General features: G+C 40.4%; 2 protein-coding genes across 4 annotated transcripts; one reads left to right on the top strand and one right to left on the bottom strand.

The window, feature by feature from the left end:
- Positions 1-1,417: 1,417 nt before the first annotated feature.
- On the top strand, positions 1,418-18,499 carry LOC117430296 (BICD family-like cargo adapter 1). Its single transcript, XM_059001040.1, has 11 exons — positions 1,418-1,649; positions 1,848-2,098; positions 4,541-4,756; positions 10,742-10,858; positions 11,458-11,604; positions 12,666-12,851; positions 14,260-14,424; positions 14,988-15,065; positions 15,434-15,543; positions 16,204-16,324; positions 17,333-18,499. The coding sequence occupies exons 2-11, from the start codon at positions 1,850-1,852 to the stop codon at positions 17,492-17,494; spliced, it is 1,551 nt and encodes a 516-aa protein (XP_058857023.1). The 5' UTR covers positions 1,418-1,649; positions 1,848-1,849; the 3' UTR covers positions 17,495-18,499.
- A 357-nt stretch (positions 18,500-18,856) lies between these two features.
- Positions 18,857-22,954, bottom strand: LOC117430297 (protein ABHD11-like). Of its 3 annotated transcripts, XR_009308945.1 has the most exons (7): positions 22,729-22,954; positions 21,736-21,871; positions 21,275-21,448; positions 20,930-21,100; positions 20,267-20,466; positions 20,090-20,186; positions 18,857-19,880 (listed from the first exon to the last, which is right to left on the bottom strand). XR_009308945.1 is itself a non-coding variant. In XM_059001041.1 (5 exons), exons 1-5 carry the CDS (start codon positions 22,854-22,856, stop codon positions 20,281-20,283), a joined length of 795 nt encoding a protein of 264 aa, XP_058857024.1. In that variant the 5' UTR covers positions 22,857-22,954; the 3' UTR covers positions 18,857-20,280. The 3 variants fall into 3 exon arrangements, 1 of the variants encoding a protein (XP_058857024.1); XR_009308944.1 differs by having other exon boundaries at positions 20,090-20,466; XM_059001041.1 differs by having other exon boundaries at positions 18,857-20,466.
- Between the last annotated feature and the right edge of the window lie 2,250 nt (positions 22,955-25,204).

The raw sequence follows: 25,204 nt of genomic DNA, 5'->3' as shown, positions 1-25,204 counted from the left end.
TATTCGGCATTTATAGCAATTTCCCCAGTACTAAATTAGGTGGTGTGAGGGCGCAACTGTTTTGATCCTGTATATATATATATATATATATATAGTTACATTATATGTTTTCTCTGTATACTTTATGCATTCTTGTCCCCATTGTCAGATGAATGGTGTTGAAACAAAAGCGAGGTGTCTGTCTTTATAATGACTTTTGCATAAACAAAGGCACAAGTATTCTATAATGACATCTCGTAATATATGTACAGTGACAGTGTTATCTGTGCGGTCATGTGCACAGACGCTGGAGGCTGTCTGGATACAATGACTGTGCCATGCGTCACGATGCTTCCTCCTTTCCATGCCCTTGACTGCATCTTCTCCGACAGGCTGCCCTTTGACCTGGGTGCATTGCCTACACAAAGAACCAAGACCCGCCCCCCATGCAGACGCATGCTGCTTTCAGATGCAGACCCCCCAGCTGTGGGCCATTTGCTCAAAATGTACAAAATAAAATAGAACAAGTGAGAGACAGCGGTGTGGTGCGGGGCTGGGGGCTTGACAAATATGTTTGTTTGGGCTAAACAAAGCGTCATTAGCTGTAATGGATTAGTCAAAATACTTAACCCCTCTTAATTTGTGTTATAAAGGGTTATTAGAATAATTGTATTCACTTTTTTATTTGTACAATCTTTCTGGGCTTGCCCTTTCAAAGCTAAGGATAACGTTTGGTTCAATATGATACACTTTATTTGACTCCCTCTCCCCTATAAATACTAGAAAAATGTATTTGCCAAAGCTGTGTTTGCAACAAATGAACAAGTATCTATATGCACATACACATCAATATCAAAAGATACCTGTTGTCACCAAGACCCGTGTCAAGTCATGTTTTAAAACACACTCACACTTACAATCAACTGACATTGCGTCACAATTGCAGCTCGTGTTATATTAGCTGGAAATTAAACTGTTTCTTTTTAAATCTATATGGAATGATATTCCACCATTGATCACTATTTTATGATCTGGACCACAAAGCACATATGAGCATAACAGCCCAGTAGTTTCTAACCCAAATGCAGCTCTGTAATATTTCTAAACTTACAAGAATTGGATCATCATTTTTCTTCAATTAAATCTGATTCTTAGGGGTTTAAAAATCATATAGGACCTAATATAATATATGTGATAGTAAAGGCACATGTCGATCTTCATTGCAACTCCAACTGATCATAGTTAAATCAATTAGGAGACGCCAGGGTATTTGACATCTCTTGACTGTTTTAATTACTTTTAATGTTTACTTGAAATTATCTATTTTAAGTCCGTCTACACGATCCACTCACGACTCAGAAAAAAAAATATTTATCCTATTAAGATCTCATGCACCAAACGTATTTTTTAGGGTGAACATTAAAATCTAAAACAATCCTCTTGTTTTTTTTTTTTTTTTTTAACAATCGCATACCTTTATGGGTGAGGCGATTGGTTCTCATTTCATTTAATCATCTGTTGCTGACGCGTTTTTTTTTCTTATAACAAAACTAATTTCCGTAAAGAGAGCGAGAGAGTGAGATCGCGAGTCACCTGAAAGCGGCACAAGACCTGCCCCTTTTCAAATTCAGACACATACAGACGCGTAGACACAGTCAACTACAATACTCGTACAAGAGTTGTATTATTTCAAAGATCTTTTTTCATACTACTTAAAAAAGAAATCAAGTACCATTTAGCTGTAGTTTCAGGGAAATAATCTTTTTATTATTATTATTAATATTATTATTATTCTTACATTATTATTATTATTTTATAGTACCACACTGCAGTTTTCGGATATAGTTGCATTTCATTTTTTTTTAAAGGCATGGACCGAGGAGAGGTTTGTGGGTTAAAGTCCCAGCTAGGCATGATGGAAGAAGAGTTTTATTCGTTTGACTTGGACGCTGAAGATCTGTCTGGGGAGCTCCATCCCAGCGAGCTTCTCGCTGCCCTGAAACAGAAAGAGCAAGAGTTGATTCTGGCTGCGGAGCTGGGGACTGCGCTTCTGTCAGAAAACCGACAGTTAAAAGAGCAGAACAACACCCTGCACGAGGAATATAGCGACAGGCTTGAGGTAAGAGGTCGTTTTAGGTTTTTTTTTTCAAGTACTGAAATAATCTAAGGTCTCGATCAGTCTTGTGTGGGTGATGATGTATGTAACGTTTCTAGTACGAGCTACTGTTTACAGGACCTAGAGACACATAGTTTCTATGACATGTTTTCCACTGTGAGGGTACACCACAGCACTGTGCCTAACCACAAGAACCAACTTTATTCAGAGTAAATATATATAATAATAAAAACAACAACTCGTATGCTCTCCTTACAATATATACACAAACAGATACGAATGTGAAAATAGATAGTTGAGATGTATGCACATGTAATATAAAATGTGATGACGTATAGACAATCGTAATTCAAACCCTAACGTGTTTTGGTGTTTGGTCTAACTTCCACTGCACCTTATCAAACATGAAAACATTCCTGGTACATGAAGTCAGATTTAGAAACTGGTTTTGTTTACCCAACAGAAGAATGAAATAATAATTGGGTTATCTGTTAAAAGGGTTTACTCCAGTTTTTAACTAACTCCCTATTTTCATTTTGAAAAACACATTTGAAAGCTGCATGGAATAGTTTCAGCTACTGTTTTCTACAGGTTGTGTTAGATCATTGTCTTGTGGATGTTAGATCATTGTCTTGTGGATATTATTATTATCCTAAACACCCTTTTAAACGATTCATCTCAAAGGGTTTTTCCCCCTTTATAAAAGTTTATTTCTCTGTGGTATTTTCCCAGTTGTATCATGCTTTTCCCATGGTTGTGTACCATAGTTTGCCATGCTTTGCCATGTTCATTAATGTGCTTTACCATACCTTGCTATGCTTTTGCGTACCATTCTTTACCATGCTTTCACTTTGCTATGCTTTCACTATGGTAATCTTTTATAAGGGTCTCTTCAAATGTTTTAAATAAATGCATGCATAGATTATTGGTAAAGCATAGCTTTACACCCCACTCTCCTCATTCAAGGGGTTGCAACATAAATGGTTTTATTGGCCTTTCACAAAAAAGGATGCCCAATGCAAAGATTTATATAGATACAAAAAATACAAAGGGCTTCAGCTATAAATTTAAATCAGATAAGTGTGTCCCAGGCTCTGTCACATTCAGATATACGTAAACAACAGCCTGGTATCGTGTGGCTTTTCTGACCCAGCTGTTGTATTGTTGATGCAGTCATTTCTATGTAAATAACTCTTTGTCCCAAGGCTTTCCATAAGCAAAGAGAATGACAAGCAGATAAGAACCTACACATCTGTCCTCCTCAGATCACAGGAGCATGTCATTATTATAGGTAATCTGATGAGCTCCAGTAAACCCAGTGCTTAGAAACCACTTGCAGCCCTAAAGCACAGCGAGTTGGAGGAACTGTGCAGCTTCTGTTCAGCACAAAGCCCCCTATTAATCTAATTATATGACAAGGATCTCAGGTCATTCCCACATCGTTCTATTGATTTGAGATAAGGCATCTATACAATAATGTTACAGAGAGTACTGGTACCTATAAATTGTTAAAGGGAAACACTTTGCTCATCCACAGACAAGTTTTTTTTTCAAGTGATTGTTAATGCTGACAGACTATAAGACTTCCCCAAATATTTTTTTCAAGCGTTTTCTAATGCTTTGAACATTTTTTTAAATTCTGTTTTGAAAGGAAAGCAGTAAACTTCAGACAAATGCTTAGTAAAGCTGCTCCCTTGTGCCTTGTATGAGTGCTTTCCTAGTAAGAGGTTTGCAACAACTGTGAAACCAGATCCGATGTGATTACCCACACCCTTGCAGACACATTAACATTACACACCTTAACTACACCCTGCTGAACTTGAACAGCTACCTCAACAAAAGGCTGAGTTGTTCCAGATAAATCCAGGTACACCCGAATGTCTAACCCATCAGTCTGGGTACCTAATTCCTTTGCTTGGAAGAACTCTGGTATGTAGAAATCAAAATAGTGCTGCTGCTGCTTTTGACACCCTTGGAAATAAGACTCCCATTCCATAGCAGTTTGATCTGTTCCTGGTTTTACTAGGAGTTTAGTAAGGCACACATATTACTTGTACACTGGCTAATGAAGCTCATAGTAAAACCTGGAATGGGTGCAACTGCTGTGCAATAGGAGTCTTATTTCTATCCCTGCCTAGTTCTCAAGGTCTTATCCCATAAGTGAATATACAAAATAAGAATTGAATGTTGTGATCAGTGTTAGAAGTAAGGAGTTACATTTGTAAAGCGCCTTTCAAAACAGTGAACCCCACATTACAACTCTGTTACTGTACAGTACAAGAAAACCTAAAGCAAAAACACAAACTAAAAACCGAGGTGGCATTAGTTGAAATATTTGTCTGCTTGAGTTGAAGTGTTTGGAGCTGTGGATAAGAATTCTGTGGTTGTTATTTAAAAGCTTCAGCACAAGCTGACAGTGCCCTGACATGTGATTTAACCCTGCAGGAGCTGGAACAGGAGAAGCACACGCTGCAGGTCAAGTTTAAGGCACGGCAGGCAGAGTGGGAGAGCCAGGTGTGTGAGCTGGAGAAGGATGTGAAGGAGCTGAACAGACAGGTGGAGAGGCTGAGCGAGAGCCTGGACCAAGCAGAGAAGGACAAGAGCCAGAGCATACAGGACTGCAGCGAGCAGAACCAGAGACTGATAGAACAACTCAACAAGGTACCGGGAGCAGTCCTGAGCCATATGATGTGGTACTGATGCAATTTACAGAGAGAGGATACGCAAAAATAATCCAGGCACAAACACTGAGGGCCGAAGTCCCGTCTTGACTGACCAATTGCTTACAGATTTGCGAATTACCCACAACCCATTGTGTTTTCTGTTTATACCACATGTTATTTGCTTATGATGATAGAATCCACTAAGTAGTTTATTTTCGTTTGATGCATGAAACGTTGCTGTGGGGAGCTCCCAATTCAAAGTCCTGATTGTCCTGATTGTGATGCTACTGCGGCAAGCTGGCCGTTGAAAATAAAAAATAGAGACCTCATGGGAAAACCCACACATGTAGTATAAATCCATTTAATATTCATAAATGTAACTGAAAAGTGTAAAAGAGTTAATCAGAATATCCCAGAGTTCATGAACTCGTTGTGGAGTTTGCTTCCTGGTAGAAGAAGGTCAGTTTGGGACACCGAAATAAATACCTCCACTGTCAATTATCTTACTCCTGTCTAATAAAACTAGTTTGTAAAGCATTCTAATTAAAAGTACAGTTCTGAATATTTACAAATATACCGTATCAATGGTAGTATTGTGGGTGGCAGGTTCTGGATCTGAGTCATTTAAACCAATAAGGTACATTTGTTTGACTGGAGACAAGTGACTACATTTAGTGAATGTGTTGTTTGTTTTTTTTATTAAGGCTATAGGAAACCTCATGTCATAACTCAAGTGCGAGAAGTTTATTATTTGTTACCTGTCTCCTTCACAGCTTTTTATAGCCTTTATCATAAACAGTAAACTGAACATGATGTCATTAAAGCATACAACTTAGTTTCGCAAACAAACTTCCTGTAACCAGAACAGTAACGCAGCCTGCTTATCTCAGTGCATGCCACGTTCCCCTTGCAGGGAATGTAAAAAGACTTGCCATACCTCTCCCACAAGTTTGCAATGTAAAATTTTCACAGGTGGGGCTGTGTTTGACTTCAATGCTGAAACTATTTGTACCGGAGGGGAGCGCGTTGATCAAACTGTTTTTCATAATTATACTATCGCTATCTCCTATCGCAATTTACGTGTGAGAGCTATTTTAAAGCCAATATTTCACCACCATAACACACACCTACGCAACATGGGAAATAGTTGGGGGGAGGACACTTAAAACAGTTCAAGTTTTCATTTTGAAAGCAGATCAGCTCAAGTTTCTGTAAAGGACTTGATAACATATATGCAAAACAAAGTCAGTGAGCAGGAAGTAGGAAAAAAAAGGTTTTGTTAACCAGCAATGTCATCTCTTAATCATCTCAGGTTCTGATCATATTCCGTAACTATCCCAGCTTCATGACCTTGTTATTTGACAAAATAATCTGAAATTTTCCCTAACAAAACCTTATCATAGCAGAAGTATCAAAACAGTGTAGTAAAGCACAAGGAACACATGGTAAAGCCTAGGCAAGCACTGTAAAGCCCAGAGAGGTATGGTACAGCATGTATTATAATATGTTAAAGACTTCACACAAGGTGGATCCATTCCCCTTGAGTTTAATGTGACACACCTGAGCTTGCTACCGCTACACTGGGGCTAATCAAACTTGTACTAAAACCAGGAATGGCTGAAACTGCTATTTAATAGGAGTCTTATTTCCATTCCTGCATTCATATGTGCATTTTATTGTGTCTCATCAGAGCCCCCATCTACTGCCATTGCCTTTCCATTATGTTACCACATTCAAACCCCATAAAATGACCAATGGAGTTATTTTGTATTCATCGCTGGCATTGCTGCCCTCTTGCTCAGCCAGCAGGGAAAGTCCTTGGCGTAGTTGAAGCCAGCACCTGCGCACAGCGAGACTTGTCAAACATGTGTAAGAATGAAGCTAGCGGAGACTGTGTGCACCGAGCTCCAGGAGTCTGAGCCTGCTGAGTGCACCACCCGAGCTGGGTCACGGTCGGAGAGCTTGTCTCCACGTATAATCCTGATCTGTGTTGACAGGTCTATTTAGAAAACCCAAGAAAAGTCTCTTCTGAATTCATCACACAGCTCGCCAAATGCAGAGCGCTTATTTCCCTGATTTGTGTCACTTGCTCGAAAAAAAAGAAAAGAAAGTTTGAGACGACACGGAACACAAACGCCGCTGTTTCATTCTTCAGAAATGTTGCCCATGCTGCCAGCGTGCATATCTAGCAAGAAGTTAGGGCGCAGTCATCTAAACGTTCAGCCCATATTCTTAGGAATTGGCCACAAGCACTTATGTGACACTTCACAAAAGTCCAACTGTCTTAAAATTCAGAATTTTGTTGGCCAGACCCTGTTTATGTTAGTGATTTGTTTCCGAATACTGAACATAATCTGTAGTAATACTGAAAAGGCCTTGTCTGGTCGTTTGATTTCTGGTTTTGATACCTACATTTAATGAAAAAGCAGTAACCCTCTCAAAATATGGTGACATCTGTGCATGTTTGACATACTTAGCATGCCTTCAAGAATAGTTCTGGAGCTTCAAAGGGTAGCAGTCATCTGTACAGGAAAAACGTGCTTGCCACTGGTATCAGTCTCGGCACTTAAGGAGCAGGAAGTTGTTCTGAGCTATTCGTCTGCGTGTGAGATCATGCATGCTGTTGTACTTTAAACTGCTGTAAAAGATTTACAAAAGGAACTCCTTACTTTTCTCAAGACTGATCTGAGTTACTTTTGGTTGTTTTGCCCTGCTGTTTGATGGGTTACCTGCCCTGGCTTAGAACACCCTATTCTTAAAGTGAGTCTCCGGTGGTTGTCATGGTGAGTATGTTCTGAAGTTCACTGAGAACTATGTGTGCTGCTTACGCCATTGATCAAACCGGAAAGACAAGTACATTATTATTAGTAGTATTAGTATTATTATTTATTTCTTAGCAGATGCCCTTATCCAGGGCGACTTACAATTGTTACAAGACATTTCAGGAATCTGTGACCAGTACTTAGAGGCTGAGGCTAAATGGAAGTTATCCGTCCACAGATTAAATAGGATTTAGGATGGGTGAATATGAGTTGTTTTTCAAGTTCAGTGACTACGCCTCTTGTGGCATGTTTAGTTGGAAGTATCACATAGGTTTAGCTTTAAAACACTTTGGTGTGATCAACTTCGTTGTAAATATCAATGCACCATCTACTGTAATACTTTCTTGGGTAGCCATTGCGCTTTGTGATGGTGGTTCACTATGAAAGGCGCTATATCAAATATTGATTGATTGATTGATTGATTGATTGCGGTATTGATTTAAAAAAATCCATTATTTATGAAAAATGAAAAAGTTGCATGTTTTATGAGTAGGTTATTGTTAGAGAGAAAATCTACATGTATTTTGTGTTTTGGGGAATTTTCTGCAAACGTATCATGCTTTATGATATTAGGAGGTTATCGAATGTTAGTATTGGGGGGATGGGTGTATTATTATGTCTGTAAGTTTGACAGGAGTACACGCATTGAAAATATCTCCTTCTAAATGGAAGTTTTTTTCTGTTGCTTAATGTGTCCCTACCCACTGTTAATGATTACCATGTGCAGTGTACTAGATCAGATTGCCTAATTAATCATTTCAATGGGCTCTTGGAGGACGTTTGGATACGCTTTTCATCGTGCAAACATAAAGCTCCCTAAATAGACTGTATCTAAGCTGGAACAGCCTGCGATACGCTGTGTTTTTCCACTGATTCGTTTCTCCGTGGTGTTTCTCTTTTGACTTGTTGATTATTCCTGGTGTTAACCCTATATTAATGCTGTATGCAGCAACGGATATACAGTGGAGGTTAAGTTTGGATAATAATTGGATTCTCAGTGATCAGTTACCATGAGAAGCCTGACTGTCTTAAATCAGATGTTAACATCCATTTGTTGCAGTTCTTTCCCCTCTCACGCACATTTCTTTCTTTCTTGTTTGTCTCTTTAAACTCCAGCCATGCCACTGCTCTCTAATACGATAGAAGGGGTCCTGAACATTTACTGTAAATGAAAGCTTTTTCTAGGCCTGCCAGGGATTAGTATGTTATTTACATACGTTGTTTTGTCAAGAACAGTCACAGAGGATACAGATCTGTAACAATCGGAAATGGAGTTTTGTTGTCCGTGGGTTTTTAAGAAGATTGAATAGCCTGTAGAATAAATACAGCATTGAGGCAGATCCTTTTATTTCCCAGGATAAGCCTTTAAGCTGGGTGCCTTTCTTTGACTGAAAACTCAACTGCCAGAGGTCAGCACGAGATCTTCATACTAATGGCCCAAAACAGTTGGGGGAATTGGTAGATTTATTTGGCAGATTGTTATTAAATAGGGGTGTTGAATTTCTTAAAAGGCTAAACATTAAGAAAAAACTAATCTTTACCTATCCAAACGTTAACATATTTGGGATATGAATTAGTTCAGCATATACATGTATGATAAGGGTCTGATATGTGGAAAGAATGTAATAGCAGCTTTAATGTGACCAACTGACTTTTGAGACTCAACAAGACACTCATTTTACACTTTTATATTATAAAATGATTTGATGCACTGTATGGTTCACTGTAAGGCTAACAGCATTCGTATTATTTTCTAAATGATTTAATACACATCCTGTAGATTGTATCTGGGATTTGTAGTTCAGATATCCCTGAACGCTGTCTGTAGCTCACGTTCTCGTGATGTAATCAGAAGGTTTGTGGTTACACCCTCTTTTCCTGTTTCTGTTTTCTTTCCCCAGAAGGAAGCTTGAGAAAAGTATACTTTCAAGCTCCATGCCTGAGATCAGCCAGTCATTCTGGGCTTTGGAACCCTAATTCCAGTAGCTCACGCTACATGATGTCAAACTGCTAAATATTACACAGCTCCCCCACAAGCTTCACACGCCTGAAGCCACGTGCTCATTCTCAATGACCCCCTTGAGATACATTTGTCCATTCCAGACCCTTGAGGAGCCCCTGGGGTTTGCTGCTGCTTGTGGTGTCAGCTGTTTAATCTGGCCCAGTGTGTGGTGAGGGGCTGTGGGATTATTAGAGGGATTGTAAAGCTGGACACACCACAGGGCCGGGGCTAATGTTGTACTTGTTTTGTTCTGCTGCCGGAAACAAATGGGCCCCCCTCTGGTGCATTGAGTACAGGCGACTCCTTCTATTGTGCTGGGGCTGATGTTAGGTCAGGGCCCGTTTGTTAGAGGACTGGTCTGTTTGAACTGGGCTTCGGAGCCATCCTCTCTCTCTCTCTCTCTCTCTCTCTCTCTCTCTCTCTCTCTCTCTCTCTCTCTCTCTCTCTCTCTCTCTCTCTCTCTCTCTCTCTCTCTCTCTCTCTCTCTCTCTCTCTCTCTCTCTCTCTCTCTCTCTCTCTCTCTCTCTCTCTCTCTCTCTCTCTCTCTCTCTCTCTCTCTGCTTTGGCATTGTGATGTCACTGCCAGGACCAAGATGCCACGCTGCACCTGCTTTCATCCGCTGTTGTGTGGCTGTGATTTGCCATGACAACGCTCTTTAGAACAGCTGATTCAGGGCTCTGACAGGATATTTGGCTGAAAGGGACAGACAGAAACATAAAACTCCACACTGGGCCGCAGTGTGGAGTAGTGGTTAGGGCTCTGGACTCTTGACCAGAGGGTCGTGGGTTCAATCCCGGGTGGGGGACACTTCTGCTGTACCCTTGACCAAGGTACTTTACCTAGATTGCTCCAGAAAAAACCCAACTGTATAAATGGGTAATTGTATGTAAAAAATATGTATGTAAAAATAAATAAATAATGTGATGTCTGTATAATGTGATATCTTGTAACAATTGTAAGTTGCCCTGGATAAGGGCATCTGCTAAGAAATAAAATAATAATAATAAAAAAAAACACCTGCCAGGTGTAGCACACACCACACACCACACACGGCAACACTTTAGTTTGGCTGTTTTTCAAATGGGTTAGTCTGTTACAGCTCTCGTGGTTTCGTAGTGCGATGGTTCCATAGTGACAGTGCGATTGTCCCTCCTGCAGGCGGTGCAGGCCGAGAGGAGCCTCACAGCTGAGCTGCAAACCCTGAAGAATGAGTTTCAGGAGAAGAACCGCTCCCTGGACCAGGAGGAGGCTGTGCTCCACATACTGAAGGAGGAGGTGAGGGGCTGGTCTTGCAGACAGGCAGGAGCAACTAGCCAGGGGTCAGAAATATCAGTTACCTTAACTAATGTATTATTGCTATTGTTTAGAATCACATTTGTTCTAGGCGGTATTTCTTACTGATGCATTTCTGACACCCCCTAGGGGCAGAGTGTTGCAAGGGGGCAGGTTATTGGTTACACTCTGATGTGCCAGCTGTACTTTGAGATCACTTGAGAGCCCTTTTCAGGTCGCAGTGGTGCTTTAAAATGAAACACAAAGTGATGCACAGAGTGATTATAAACACCTAGAAGAATACATTGGTTAAGATCATTTCCGCATATCTATTTGACTTCATTTATGCAACCCTTTCGATCTGATCCGATATTCCACTTTGATCGTGCCACCGGGTATGCTTTGGTTTTGTTCACAAAAACTCCCGTTTCCATTTTCCATGTGCCTTGCTCATGATAGATTCTTGCACATCTGAGACTACTGTAGATATTGGAAGTACACATTTACAGAATTATTAATAGATTACGGATTGCCGGTCCCCCCACCCTTACTGTCTTGGATTTCGTGGAGCTGATGGTCCAGTGTGTGCTTTTCATGTGCAGGTGGTTTTGCTGTCCGAGCAGAAGCTAGCCCTGGAGCAGAGGATTAATACTGTGTGTTTGGAGGATGAAGCTCTGCAGGGTAGTCTGAGTTCCCTAAGGGCACAGATCACACGACTGGAGAGCCAAAGCCTGGAGCAGGCCCTGCAGGTAACACAGTGTGTAATTTGCTCAATAAAAGTGTCATTGACAAACCCTGCAAGCTCACACTGTTAGCTTGTTGATTTTGTACTCTTAAGGGCATGACACACTTCTGTCAATCTCAAGATACAAAGGAATTGTAGAGGGGGCTTTTGAACCCCACACAGGGATAATTAAATGCTACAATCTGGTGATTTTTCCATTTTCTGCATCCTTACAGAAAACTGCTTGTTGAACGGTATATATGTTTTTTGGTTTTTTTTTTATCCTGGAAAGTTCTGTCAGTTCCAGGTTAAAAGTCTTGCGTCTGAAGATACTACAGAGCGGAGAAGGAAATTACTTCAAAGCTGATAGAATCCCAGTGTTAAGAAAATCCACCTGCATGCTGAATTATATGAACAAAATTCCACTTATAAAAGCCTGCAATTTAAAATGATGTTTTGAAGTTGCAGAGTCAAAGTTGACGTTCTTAACGTGAATAGCTTGCTAGAGTTCAAAATGTGGGTTGCCTTTGCAGTAGTTATTTGGCTAAAAGGGCTAAGTCATTGGAATGTAGCTGTGACCCATCTGACAATAGCAGGACACATTATCCATTAATCTCAGGTCTGTATCAAAACTGTTGGAAGAACATCAATGTATTAATTTATAGCAGCAGGTTTGGTCAGTGGTGTTAGTCCTAAATCTGAAGCTAGCGGAACGCCACTAAAATATAGATTTTCTTAAACAAGAATTATACGAATTCACATTTTATTTGTGTACTGAACACTTATAATCGGCAATGCATTTATCTAAGTGCCTTTCTCCAGCCTCGTTTGTGTCCACAATCTTAGTGGATGTACTGTTGCTGTCGTCTTCGTCAGCATTTCTTAAAGAAGTAGTTTGTAATAGAAGTTCCTAATGCCCTTTTCATTGCATCAAGAGGACTGCTGACTGAATCAGACAGTTGTGTCGGAGATGTGAGTCATGTGACTTTGCTTGTCTATTGTCTGCTTTCCGGCTGGACTACACCACTGGCCATGGTTGCCTGTCATGCATTGAGGTGTTAATGCGCGTGGTGCTTTGCGTTGCAGCTGCGAGAGTCTGCGCGGGAGCTGGAGGCAGCGCGGGAGGGGAGCAGGCAGCTGCAGCTGCAAGTGGAGGAGCTCCAGGAGGAGGTGTGTCTGCAGGATCACAGCCAGTCCCTGCACAACCTCTCCCTGCAGTCTGAGATCGAGCAGAGCCTGGAGAACGAGAGCTGGGGCCACGAGAAGGAGCAGGTGAGGCAGCCTCTATCCATCCCAATCCCTGCCATTCACCCAGTTTGACGTCAGGTTCCTATCTATAGCACATACCTCTCGTGAGTGCCACACCTGGGCCCTAAACCCATAGCTTTCTGTCCACTGGTAATCATTAATCTGTCTACAATCGCAGTACAAGCACTGTTGATGCCCCTAATGTGGCTGCTATCTTTTAGGAATAATTTGTCTTCATGGGGTTTTGTTTGCACCACGAGATGTCCCCATTAACTGTGTCACTGTAATACATTTAGTTCCAAATCACTTGGGGCTGGCCCGTTTTCAAAGGGCCCTTGACGCGGAGCACACAGGCATTCCAAAACTAGCATCAAACACGGGCCGTGTTACTGGAACACTGTGGGGTTTTTGTTCTGTTGTAATCCTCCATGGTGCTCCAGTTTTAAAATCACACCTTCATGACAGTTCATTTGAGTGATGGTGCTTTAGTCATCCATCCACACTACGATTCTCTTTCCAGTATGTTGTTTCATCCTCAAACTGTTTTGTTTTACAAAAAACGCATTTTTCTGACGCAAGGTGTTTTTGCGAAGAACGCCCACGGAACGGGTTCTGTTTCTCCCTAAACTGCTTGTTTTTGAACATTTCCATTACAATTGTTCTGTTTGTGAGCATATCGGTTTCAGTTTGACTTGTCCAGTGTATCCTTGGCTCTGAATTAGAGACAAGTGGAAACTATGAATGTTGACAGTGTAGCACAAAACCACATATGACATTTACCAACCCCACTGTCAACCCTTACCACTCATTCTTTAATGGCAGTGCTGTTGTACTGAATTGATTCTCTACTATTCTAGCTCAAGGGAAGCTACAATGCTACGATGGATCATTTTCAGATTTTGACTGACCAATAGTATGAACCAATACAGACCAGTAATTAATAGTGCGCTAACAAATCCAAACCATTAATTAAATCAAACTTTAATATCTATGGCGTTGGCATTATTGAGAATTAATCTATGCTTATTTTGCCAGTGCTGGTAATGCTGTAGTCTGCTGTTTTATTATTGTAGTGTTTGTTTTTGTTTCCAGGATACTACTGCGTTCCTGTTTTTCAGGAACAGTGACTTGAAATCTGGTTCCAAGAGACCGGGAGACTTAGTTTGAGGCAGCTTTTCTGTATCAAACCTCAAGTCTCCCCTGGTGTGACATGCAGTGGTCTGAAACTTAGTCTCCTGAAACCAAGTTCCAAGCCACAAAGGAGCTTTATGTTCCCTCAGTTAAGACATCTGTAGTGGCCTGTGGTGACCACCTTAAGTAGGTTTTCAGAGGGTGTTGCACATTGGTATTGCATAGTGGTCTTGCATTGTTTGGTGTGCTATTTTACTCTAGTTTTAATTGATCAGAGTCTCACTTTCTGGTTGCCTTGCAGATTACCAGAGAAATCCATTCCATTCGGGAGCAGCTCCAAACAGTGGTTGATTTGGAAACGTCAGAGAGCCCAGCAGACAGTGTCTTCCAGTCTGCCAGCCTGCACATAGCGCTGTCTCAGCTCAGCCAGCTAGCTCAGACACTGGCACGGACCCACTCATCACAGGTAGGCTTGGTTTTGTTACAGAGAATTGACCTACCAATACGAAACTAGCCACCTCAAACAATAGGTGACGTGGTTTAATTCTATTCATGCCAGCATTCACACCTTTCCTCATTATGTTTGGAACGAGGCACACCCAAATCTTTTTCGTTTTTTGTCACTAGGAGACAAAGGGCTAGATTCTCAAAGTTATTAAGTTAAAATTTCCAGCAGCACTTTGAGGAGTTAGATCCGGGACAAAACCAATCACCGGACAGTATCCGACAATATACAGAGCCAGTGGTTAGCTGTGTCAGACAGTATCATCTTTAGAAACCCATTGGAAATGTCATGCTAGTGTACAGTACCTGTTCACTGTTATTGCCTAAGTGACCACAATTACAGACGCAGGTTTGTGTTCAGTGAATGGGTACATTCTTGCTTGGTTAGTCATCGGTATCAGAGCCTGTTTCATTCATGAAGCCCCCTGGTTATTAAATGAAACACAAAGAGAGGTCTGAAGAGATAACGTCCGTTGTGTAACATTGATCCCCCTGACCTACAGTCTGCACTGTGTCCTCTTTCAGGAAGTGAAGCAGAACAGTGTCTCTCAACAGCAGAATCCTCGTGAGAACCAGGGTTTAATAGAGGAGCTGCGCTCTCAGGTAACCAAGAGGCTTGGCTTTGTAATGCCAGTGTGTGGAGGTAGAACAAGAAGAACCGAGTCAAGAAGACAATCATTTCAGCTGAAATTCTTTAATAGTTTCATCATCCATGCCTTTTCAAACACTCAATCCTCTTGCCAAGTCTATTGTTAAAAAAAAAAATAATAAATTATATATTCATTATTATTTAGGGGCAGACATAAAAAAAATCCAAATTTAACATGGCCTAAAGCTCATAGTTCAAGAATTCTAGGAATTTTTCAGATCATTTTTGACCTATGTCCAGAGGCACTCATCTCACTTGAGGAATACTGCTTTAAGCAGAGCACAGTAAAGAGTAATCTCAACATCCCCTTCTCTCATCGCAGAATGACCAGCTCAGCAAAGAGAATTCGGAGCTGAAAGAACGTCTGGAGACAAACCAAGCCGAGCGGCAATTACAACAAGCCATTCGAGACCGGGATGAAGCCATTGTAAAGTAAGTGAAACTCTCAGAATGAGACCTGAGTGATCTCAGCCAGGTGCATTAACATCTATTGCCCCCTACTGGCTGAATTACTACATTGCTAATGCCTATACCACTAACTGGATATGTGTCATATTACTCAAAACATGCTCCTGCTTGACACACTATCAATGCTGGCCAGGTATAGAGACCCCATTTAACTGACCCTTACTCCACTGCCACATAAAACAATTACCATAAATGTAATAACAATTCTAGTTCAATAAAATGGTACTTTTTCCATGTTAATCTTTAGCAAAGTAGGACTGTTAACATCATTTTATTTAGGTGTCTTTGATTTCGACAGAAGACAGAATTACACATACAGGTTTTATTGTCAAACTGACCGTGTTTCTCTTTGCTGCAGATTGCAATGTAACCATTTGTCATTGTTCCATTCCATTCCATTACTACTACTTGCAAAGTTTATTCAAACTATGTTATGAACCACATATAGACATCAAAAGCTTGCAGACTCCCTCCATGTGTGTGTACCGGTAATGCAGCAACATGAAAGAGCTACAAAACCGCAGCCTCTGTTAATGCCTTTGTATTGTGTTTTCTGATGCTCTGCTAATCCGCGGTGGGGATATTGTGATGTCATGTTCCTGTTGTTTTGTGCTCCCGCTTTAGGAAGAATGCCATGGAGTCAGAACTGCTTAAGAGCAGGAATGACATGATGTTGCTGAACAACCAGCTGCTGGAAGCGATCCATCGCAAGCTAGAGCTATCTCAGGAGCTGGAGGCGTGGCAGGTACTGTGCTGCACAGACAGTGTGTTCTGCTTCTGAAAGCAGCTCGCTACCCGTTTTGTTGTACTTGTACTAGAGGTTTATACAGCATGTGTGTTTATTGTATAGGCGGTGCATGGGCAAGTGCCTCTGTGATTGGCTGTGGCTCTGCTTAGATGTACAGGAATTTTGTTAAATACTGTGATTGGTAGATTTCTGTGATTTATAATTATTATCTGATTACTAATACACACAAAGCTTTGCCATGTTAAAGACACTCTGGCTGGCCGCTATTGTGAAAACTGTAGCTAATATCGCGTGGGCCATCGTTTGCCCTGATCACAGCCTGGAAAGTACTGGTGTCTCGAGAGATCCAGTCATTAATATTTCGTGCAGAGGTGCAGGCAGACGGTGATGAATGCGTTGTCCTAGTTCGTCCCGAGACATGCTCAATTGGATTGAGATCTAGGGATTGTGCTGACCATGGAAGATGAAGTTTCTGTCGTGCTCCTCATGTGCGCACAGATTGCTTTTATTCAGATGAGAAATCTAGAAACACTCTGGACCCGAGGGGTTTCTCATGCCCTGTACTGGTCCAATACAAGTTTCTGGATTCCAGTGAAAAGTAATTTGTTTGTGCAGTCAGGCCTGTGTTTGGATCAAAGTTGCACTCCTGTTGTGTGTGAAATGTGCGCCCTCTGGTGGCCACAATACAGCTGCACAACTAACAAGACTTAAGTGCATGTGTTTTTACCCAGCGTAAATTATACATTACACTGTATAATGAAAGAATCATAATAGAATCCTGAAAATCAATTTAAATAACAATGTACTATCCCTGCATGACAAAAATCTTTTTTTTTGTTGTAGTTCAAGCTGCATTTTAAATTGTGTACATTTCAAAAGGAAGAAATGTTGTGTTGTAATTTACTCTCATTGATACTGCAAACATTATTTCAGTACGTAACTGCAATTGAATTCAGAGCTCAATTTCAGAACCCTCTTTTTCTTTTCTTTTTTTTTTTTTTTCAGGACGACATTCAGATCGTGATCAACCAGCAACTGAAGAGCCAGCAGCAGCGTGACGAGAGGAAACACCAGCCAGCCAACAGCACCAACTCGCTGGCCTTCCTGCGTCGGCCCAGCAGACTCAACACTGAGAAGAAGAGTTTCTTCTCTCTCTTCAGGACCTGAGCCCCCAAACCCGACCCGCGGAACGAGGGTCGAACCCACAGAGACCGGTGTTAGCCTCCTGGACAACATGGGAGGGGTCAGCCCACATCTCAGGCCCAGACGAGACACAACTGCAAGGATGCATTCTGGGAAGCACTACGCCAAGGAGTCATCTCCTTGAACATTTTTAATATGAAGGGTTAATGATCTGCCTAAAACCTCATTTATAAAGCTTTCATTAAGCTAGAAAAGCTTTTTAAAATGTGTGTTTTTTTTTTACAGCAGATTTATGTGCAGGTACAGTCAGTGTTTGACTTCTGTTCATGCAAGTTGCTAACGACAATGGAAAACTACGGCGATATACCATATAATTAAGTTAAAAACAGGACAGATTCTGTTTTAAAGTGTATATGTTTTTTTGTAATGAATAGGTGATTACATGTTGTTTAATATGTACATAGAAAGGTAAAAGAAACATAACGCTGTGTAAATGTGCACTGTAGGAATGGGGCTTTTTTATTTCAATTATATTCGGTCTGTAGCTATAATAAAGATCAGTACAGAAGACTTACTGTAACTATTAATGCCATCTGCAAAGCAATCAGCTTCAGAAGTTCATGTGCAAGAAACGAGGACCAATGTGACATACAGAAGACTTACTGTAACTGTTACAATCAGCTTCAATGTGAAGTACCGATGTATAACATGCCAAATATTTTGGTGTATAACAGTATATTGAACTTTGTGTCAATGCTTTTTTTTTCAGTTTGACACATCGTACTGGGAGCTTAAAGTCATAAATTGTAACAATTGTAAATTCTGGTGCTCATTTTATTTTTAGTGTCTTGACCAAAGGCATGCAGTTCGTAGGGTTTGTATCAGCTGAAATATTTTGCTGACCATGCGTAAGTCACAGATCTTAGCTGACTCCTTTCCAAAATCACTCCCAACAATCCTGATGTCTGAAATGAACAAGTAATATTAGATTGTTTTATAATGTAAAATAAATACCTTTTTTATATTTAATATTTGTATTGGATGTAATTTATTGCACAAAACAGCGTGATTTACACAGATCACATGTGGTGAATTGAAACTTGGGGTACCAACAGCACTGTAGGTATAAATACCCTGCTCCACCGTCCGTAGGTATCTGAGGTCTTGAAAGCTTGGCTGTGCATGGTAAACGGGGAGAATCTCAATTGCTTGGATAACTCATAGTTGCCTGAGCAGGTGTGAAGATGCAGTTAGGGTAAGTGTGACAAAAGTACATTCTATATCCAAAGTTTGCATGAGGAACGCTATGAGACAGACATTTCTCCCATTTCATTCTGATGCAGGTTTTAAAGAAATTGGGCCGCCCAAAATAACACAGCAGAGAGATCTAACTCACCAGTTTAATATGAGCTCAAGGGTTAAGACGAACCTCGCAAGCACAGCAGCATGTTGTACTTGTGCGTTAACATGAAGAGTAAAATCATTTTAGACTCATTTCCATAATATTAATATCACATCCATCGTAATACATCACAGCACCCAAACAACCAACACAGTGTTTCAAAGGTTACAATGCGCGCTATTCCTGTACAGCAAGTCCTCTGTTTTAAACAACTGTTACGTAAAAACAATAACTACAACACATTGCAAATTAGAAAATGTAAGATAAAAACGTCACCATCTGAGCAAGGACATAGATGTATATACATATCATAATGGAAAGAACATTGCAACCTTAACAACCATCCTGCTGTAATGTATATGTTCAGCAGTGTCATTAACAAGATAACATTAACGATCATAAAATACCACATGGACATTAACGGAATACATGGACCCATATTACGATGTGCGTATATAGTTTATAATGCCTTTTTTAAAATAAATACATAGGCAGTCTGTTTGTTCCCTCCTCTAACAGTACCTGGAATGGGTTGATATTGTTGCAGACAGCAGTATCTATTGTACAGTATTACAAGTGTACATACAGTGCTCCTTCGCTAGAAAGCGGGTTTCGAGGGGCACACAATATAAGCAGTATAACCAAAGAGCGTTATTAACGGGGGAGAGGGTGGGGGGGCGCCGCTGGACACAGAACACACATCTGACTAAAACTCAAAATAAAACACCTCCTTTCTATAATGCATATAGTGAAGCAAAAATGTATCTTTTTGTAAATTAACCATGCGTAAAGCACGATGTAATCAACGCTATATAAAAATAAAAAACGCTATAAAAAAAGGCAACATTCGGGGCTGAAGCGTTTCGTCTCCCAGAGAAAGCCGGAGCTCCTCTCGCAGCAAAAAAGTAAATACATTAGGAAAGATAACCATGTAATAGGCCTAATATTTATTTGCTGACTGATGTCTGTGTTATAAAGTGCCAGCGCAGATTTTCTTCAGTTCAGATCCTGTATCAAAAGGGAGAGACAGAAACGGAAGTTAGACTTGAGAAGTTATTTACAGTTTGAACAACACCGGTACTGTACTTACTGTAGACAGCCTTATAGCGAGGGAGCACTGTAGTCTATATCTCACTGCAGCAGTCCCAAGACAGCATGGTGTTTTGTTTCCTATTGTACTAGGACTGCAGAAATGTACAGATGGAGTTGATAAATACCATAGGTCTGTCCCGATGGATCCAGTGGCTGGCGTCAGGTATGTACTGGATATCGGAGTTAGGAAACAGGCGTTGGATTTTAGGATAGTCTTCGGAGCTGTGTGATCAAAACACAATGGATCAGTCCAAACAAAATAATACCAAACTTACAAAGCACTGGGTTATTGAAGCTCATACTCGAGTGTAGTGTATTATCTGATGTATGGTGAATTTCCTCCACCCAGAAACAGTGTTGGGCCAAGGTAGGACGTGTCGAAATCTGGGAAGCTCATGATGTTATCCAAGTGCTTGATGATAGCGTCAAGATTCACTCTCCAAGTGTAGTGTCCATCTTGTTCAATTAGGTTTGTCAGGAGAAACTGTCTCACTGTCAGCTCCTGCATCAACAAACAGAACGAAAAGCTTTTTAGAATATCAGTTTTAATAATCCATGTTATCAATGATGGGCTACACTATTTTTGAAAAAACTATATAGTGCATCCACCAGGTGATGCGCTAGGTAAAAATACAATAGGGTGTATAACTTAGAGAGCATGAGTTTAGCCATAGTCCCTACTGGGTTATCCTAGCTATATAAATGAAAGAATATAATATAAAAAATTAACCAAACCCAAAGAGTTTAACTCTAAAACGTCCACTGAAAATGGCTTGGTGTACACCAGGGTCGGGTCAGTCTCTGTTTCTCAAATGCAATTCCAATTCCAATTTCTTCAAAGAATTTAGGATTGGGAATTGATTTTTAAAAAGGAACAGGAATTGACTCCAGCCCTGGTGTTCACTACAGCTCGGTGAGCACTAAGCAGATGGGTTCCAGATGAATTTGTACCAGACCACTCACACCTTCACAAATGGCCGCAGCTGGTCCTCAGCTTGTTTCCTTGCTGTGGATCTGGGGATGTCGCTGTCTACTTTGACAGCTTTCATGGCTGTGATGTAGGAAGGGAAGCCGGTGTGCATGGTGGTCTGGCTGGGGCTGATATCGACCACCACCAGTCGCTCCACAAGGCCTGGCTGTGAGAAACAGGACAAAACACAGGGGGTCAGACAGAATGCCTTGTAAGGACCCCACAGTATGGTGGGAGGATCAATGGGCTTCACCAAAGTGGAAATAAAAGGCAATTAACAATCTACAGAAGATAAGAATTTGCAAGACAGTTTTTATATAACGTAGGCACCGAACCTTACCTGTAGAAGGGCGGACGTCATAGCCAACTTGCCTCCCATACTGTGGCCAATCAAAACACATTTTCCTACATGCAGCTGGCTCATTAGATTCATGAGGTCATTGGTCATTGCTTCATAGCTCATGAAGGGGGTGTGTGTGCTGTTGCCATGGTTTCGAGCATCCACAGTAAGCACCTGACTAGACAAAGGAAAATTAGTGTACAAACATACAGGCACCTGGAATGCAACTAACATCCATCTCTATAAAACACAAAACTGGGGTATATTTATAACACTAAATAATAATAATAATAATAATAATAATAATAATAATAATAATAATAATAATAATAATAATAACTTTTCTAACAAACGGTAATGTCTTCTTTGTTGAGGAAGACTTCTAGTTGCAACGTTTGTGGCAGAAGTTTTGTATTGCTACACTAGCTTGCACATTCCCAACCCTGATTGATCAGTCATACCTTTCTGCCTGTCCGCTGCACCAGCGCCTTCGCTATGGACTGGAAATTGGATTTACTGCCAAACAAGCCATGTAGGAACACCAGGGGAGTCTCAGTCCCTGTGCCATCAAACACATCATATGACAGGGGCACCGCTCTGACAAAGAAGAAGAGAGAGGAACACCACACGCTGCCATTAAGGTTTTAGTTGCTGTGATAAACAGAAACCCAAACCCCTTCCCCTCCTGCAATGCACTTACACATTATTATTTTATACAGTACTCTGTCCAGTCTCTAAAGTAATGTGTATCTGCTGTACTCCATAATCAGTGATTGATGAATGATCAAAGTGTGTTTTTGCACGGACCTGCCTTGATTTCCAATCAACACAAACACAGTGTGATTACACTATAATTATAATTTATTTCTTAGCAGACGCTCTTATCCAGGGCGACTTACAATTGTTACAAGATATCACATTTTTTTTACATGCAATTACCCATTTATACAGTTGGGTTTTTACTGGAGCAATCTAGGTAAAGTACCTTACTCAAGGGTACAACAGCAGTGTCCCCCAACTGGGACTGAACCCACAACCCTCCGGTCAAAAGTCCAGAACCCTAACCACTACTCCACACTGCTGCCCTACACTGATGGCTGTACTTCGGTTTTCTAAAAAAGGAAATTTAGAGGACTCGTTAGATGTCACAGTTGCAATGTGTATATATTACAGGTTTAAGTAAATGATTTATTTTACTAGAGCTACTCTGTTAGATTGCAAAAACTTCATCATGTTCACTGTTGCACACACGTTGTAAATAATTGAAGTACAGACGCGTCTCCTGTAAAAATTAAACAATTGTTCTTCTTACTGAGTATACATTTAGAAATAATACTTTACTGTACAATGCATTGCATGTGTGAACAACTGTCATGCATTACAGAATATACAGTAAAACACATTACAGTAGCAGCCACTGTCACTATTAATGTTAGTTCTAAAAAAAGGCGAACCTCGCCGATCCGTCGCTGTCAGCGCTGCCGGAGCTATTGCTCCGAGTCCCGGCTACAGAACAATAAGCAATGCCTTGAGTCCGCCTGAAAGACATCACACTGTTGTAACACCGACACAGGAACCTCATGGTGAAAAGACGTATGCTGTCAAATCTAGCAGTAACAGAAAATCAAAGAAACAACTTGGTGACTGAATATCAACAGCACCACGCAGGGGTGGCACGTTTGCTAGTGGCACAACGTGATGACGTAGGTGTAGACGTAGACAACAATTCAAGACCTTTCAAGGTAGGCGGTAAATACAAAATAGAGAACACTACAAAATCTATAAGTGCATGAATACGGTTACCTTTAATCAAGTACAAGATACAGAAAGTATAATTATAACTGAGAGCAGCAGCAGAATACAGCAAAGTGTGGAGCCGCTCAGTGCAAGTACAAGATGATGCAAGTACTGATACAGTTGGGTGCCATAGTCCAGTGAGGTTTAAAACTACCATCGAGCACTCGGGCGTTCTTTGCACAATGTATTTTAACTACTGCATTTATTTATAATATTAAGAGTTCATAACTGTTGACTTCTTATTGTAATATGAAGTCTATTAAGATTTTTTTAAAAAAAATAATATAAATTACACAACGCCACCAGCAGACGGCGCAAGCCCCACATGAAAATGTAAAATTTTCCGTGTTGTATTTTCCAAGCTTTGAGTGGACTTGGGAAAAGGGTCCAAATTAACATATTATAAACGTACAAACATGTTTTTGTTTCAAAGAACAGAATCTACAGATATTTTGAAAACATTTCATTTTTATCTCTTATTTTTATTTCAAAATATCTGTGTTTTGAAAGGTGGTCTTATCATGTTTTGCGTTTACGGTAACCGTGAATCACCTTTTGTGCAAAACATCACGAGGTGGTCGATGTAACCTTACATCTTGGAGTGAAATTCAAAATAAGCACTTAAGATATGGAAGTGAAAACAAAACATGGATAACATAAGCGATTTTACAAACACGCTGAGGGACTGCAGAGCAGCAGGGTGGTAAAGATGACTACCGCTAATAATTAGAGAATTCGAGTTTACTTTGTTCTGGAACGATATGACTAATTTCCTCTAGGGAAGTTTTGAGTAGATGTCTGTAGGGGAGTCGGTTTTCCATGTGGATCGACAGTTACATGAGTTTTGTTTAAACTGTTCCCTGTAAAACATGTATCAGACTTTTGCTGTCTTGCCCATCATGACTGAAACCTATTTTCACCAGGGAGATGCAGCTTTTGTATTTCACAGAATACATGTAGTATGCATTAGTTCTGTATGCTGGTATTTTGATTAAACTATGTCCAGCCCTTTTCATTCAGCCTCTTGTCTTGCTTAGAAACCTCAACTTCTGAGGTTAATACACTTTAAGTTATAATCTGCTGCAGGATCCAAAGGCATTTGACATGTCAGCGACACCACCAACCTTATATATCCCATTCGCCGGTATCACCCAGGGGTCTTGCAGAAGGAAATCTGAGTTCCAGTGAACAAGTAAAGGCTAGTATGTCTATTTCAGGCTAGCAAACAATCACATCTATGCTCAGGTGAATTACCCTGCTAATTCAACAAGGGCGAAAATGATCAGGCCAAACAATTGTTAACTTATAATGTACACACCTTTACAATAACCCAAACGATTATTCAAAAAGGATCTGTATAAGCCTGCCTACCTTTTATTATCCTGTTATGAACTATATTAAATAATGTTATATATGTAAAGAACAGACACGAATCTAATATAATGCCATTATATACATAAACATGACAAAAATATGGTTCTCATTTTTAATTTCTTATGGTTGAATAGGATAATAAAACAAAAATATTTCCGTCAATATTGAGGCTACATTGCACGCTTAGCACATATAAACTCAACATCAGCGTTTTTGAGGACACAGGTGTATTATCGTGCCTTATCTTTAATGAGACAAGCCATCTGTTCATGTGGGGATAAGGTGAAATTGGGACTGGGATGTCCGGCCATCTCAGTGACTAAGTAATCGTAAAATCTCTTTTGTAAAACAATTTACAAAAACCTCCTTAAATCATGCACATGATCCACTGTAGACTTCAGCAGCCTAGTAGCTATGCAAGTGCCCAGGCATCATGCTGCACTGTTTAGAAGTGTGTCTGTCTGCTTTCCATATTCTATTTTACACACGTAAATCTTAACAAACTGCCCTAGCCTATAAACTACAAAGTGGACAAAAACCCATCTTTAAATCCACATGTTTAGACCTTTTTTCCCCAGAAGAAATGGCACTGTTTGTTTTTTTATTTGGTGCTTGTATTTAATAATAGATTTGAATTAATCAAGTAGACAAAGCATTTTACTATATCCCAATATAGCTCAATAAATCCCAGTACAGCACAGACACTAATTGCAAACTAATGGTCTGTGGTATTTTCATAGCAGATTAGAGTGTTTGAGC

This window comes from Acipenser ruthenus, chromosome 26 (assembly GCF_902713425.1).
Source record: "Acipenser ruthenus chromosome 26, fAciRut3.2 maternal haplotype, whole genome shotgun sequence".
Taxonomy (NCBI): Eukaryota; Metazoa; Chordata; class Actinopteri; order Acipenseriformes; family Acipenseridae; genus Acipenser; species Acipenser ruthenus.
This window is presented reverse-complemented; position numbering and strand designations above follow the sequence as displayed.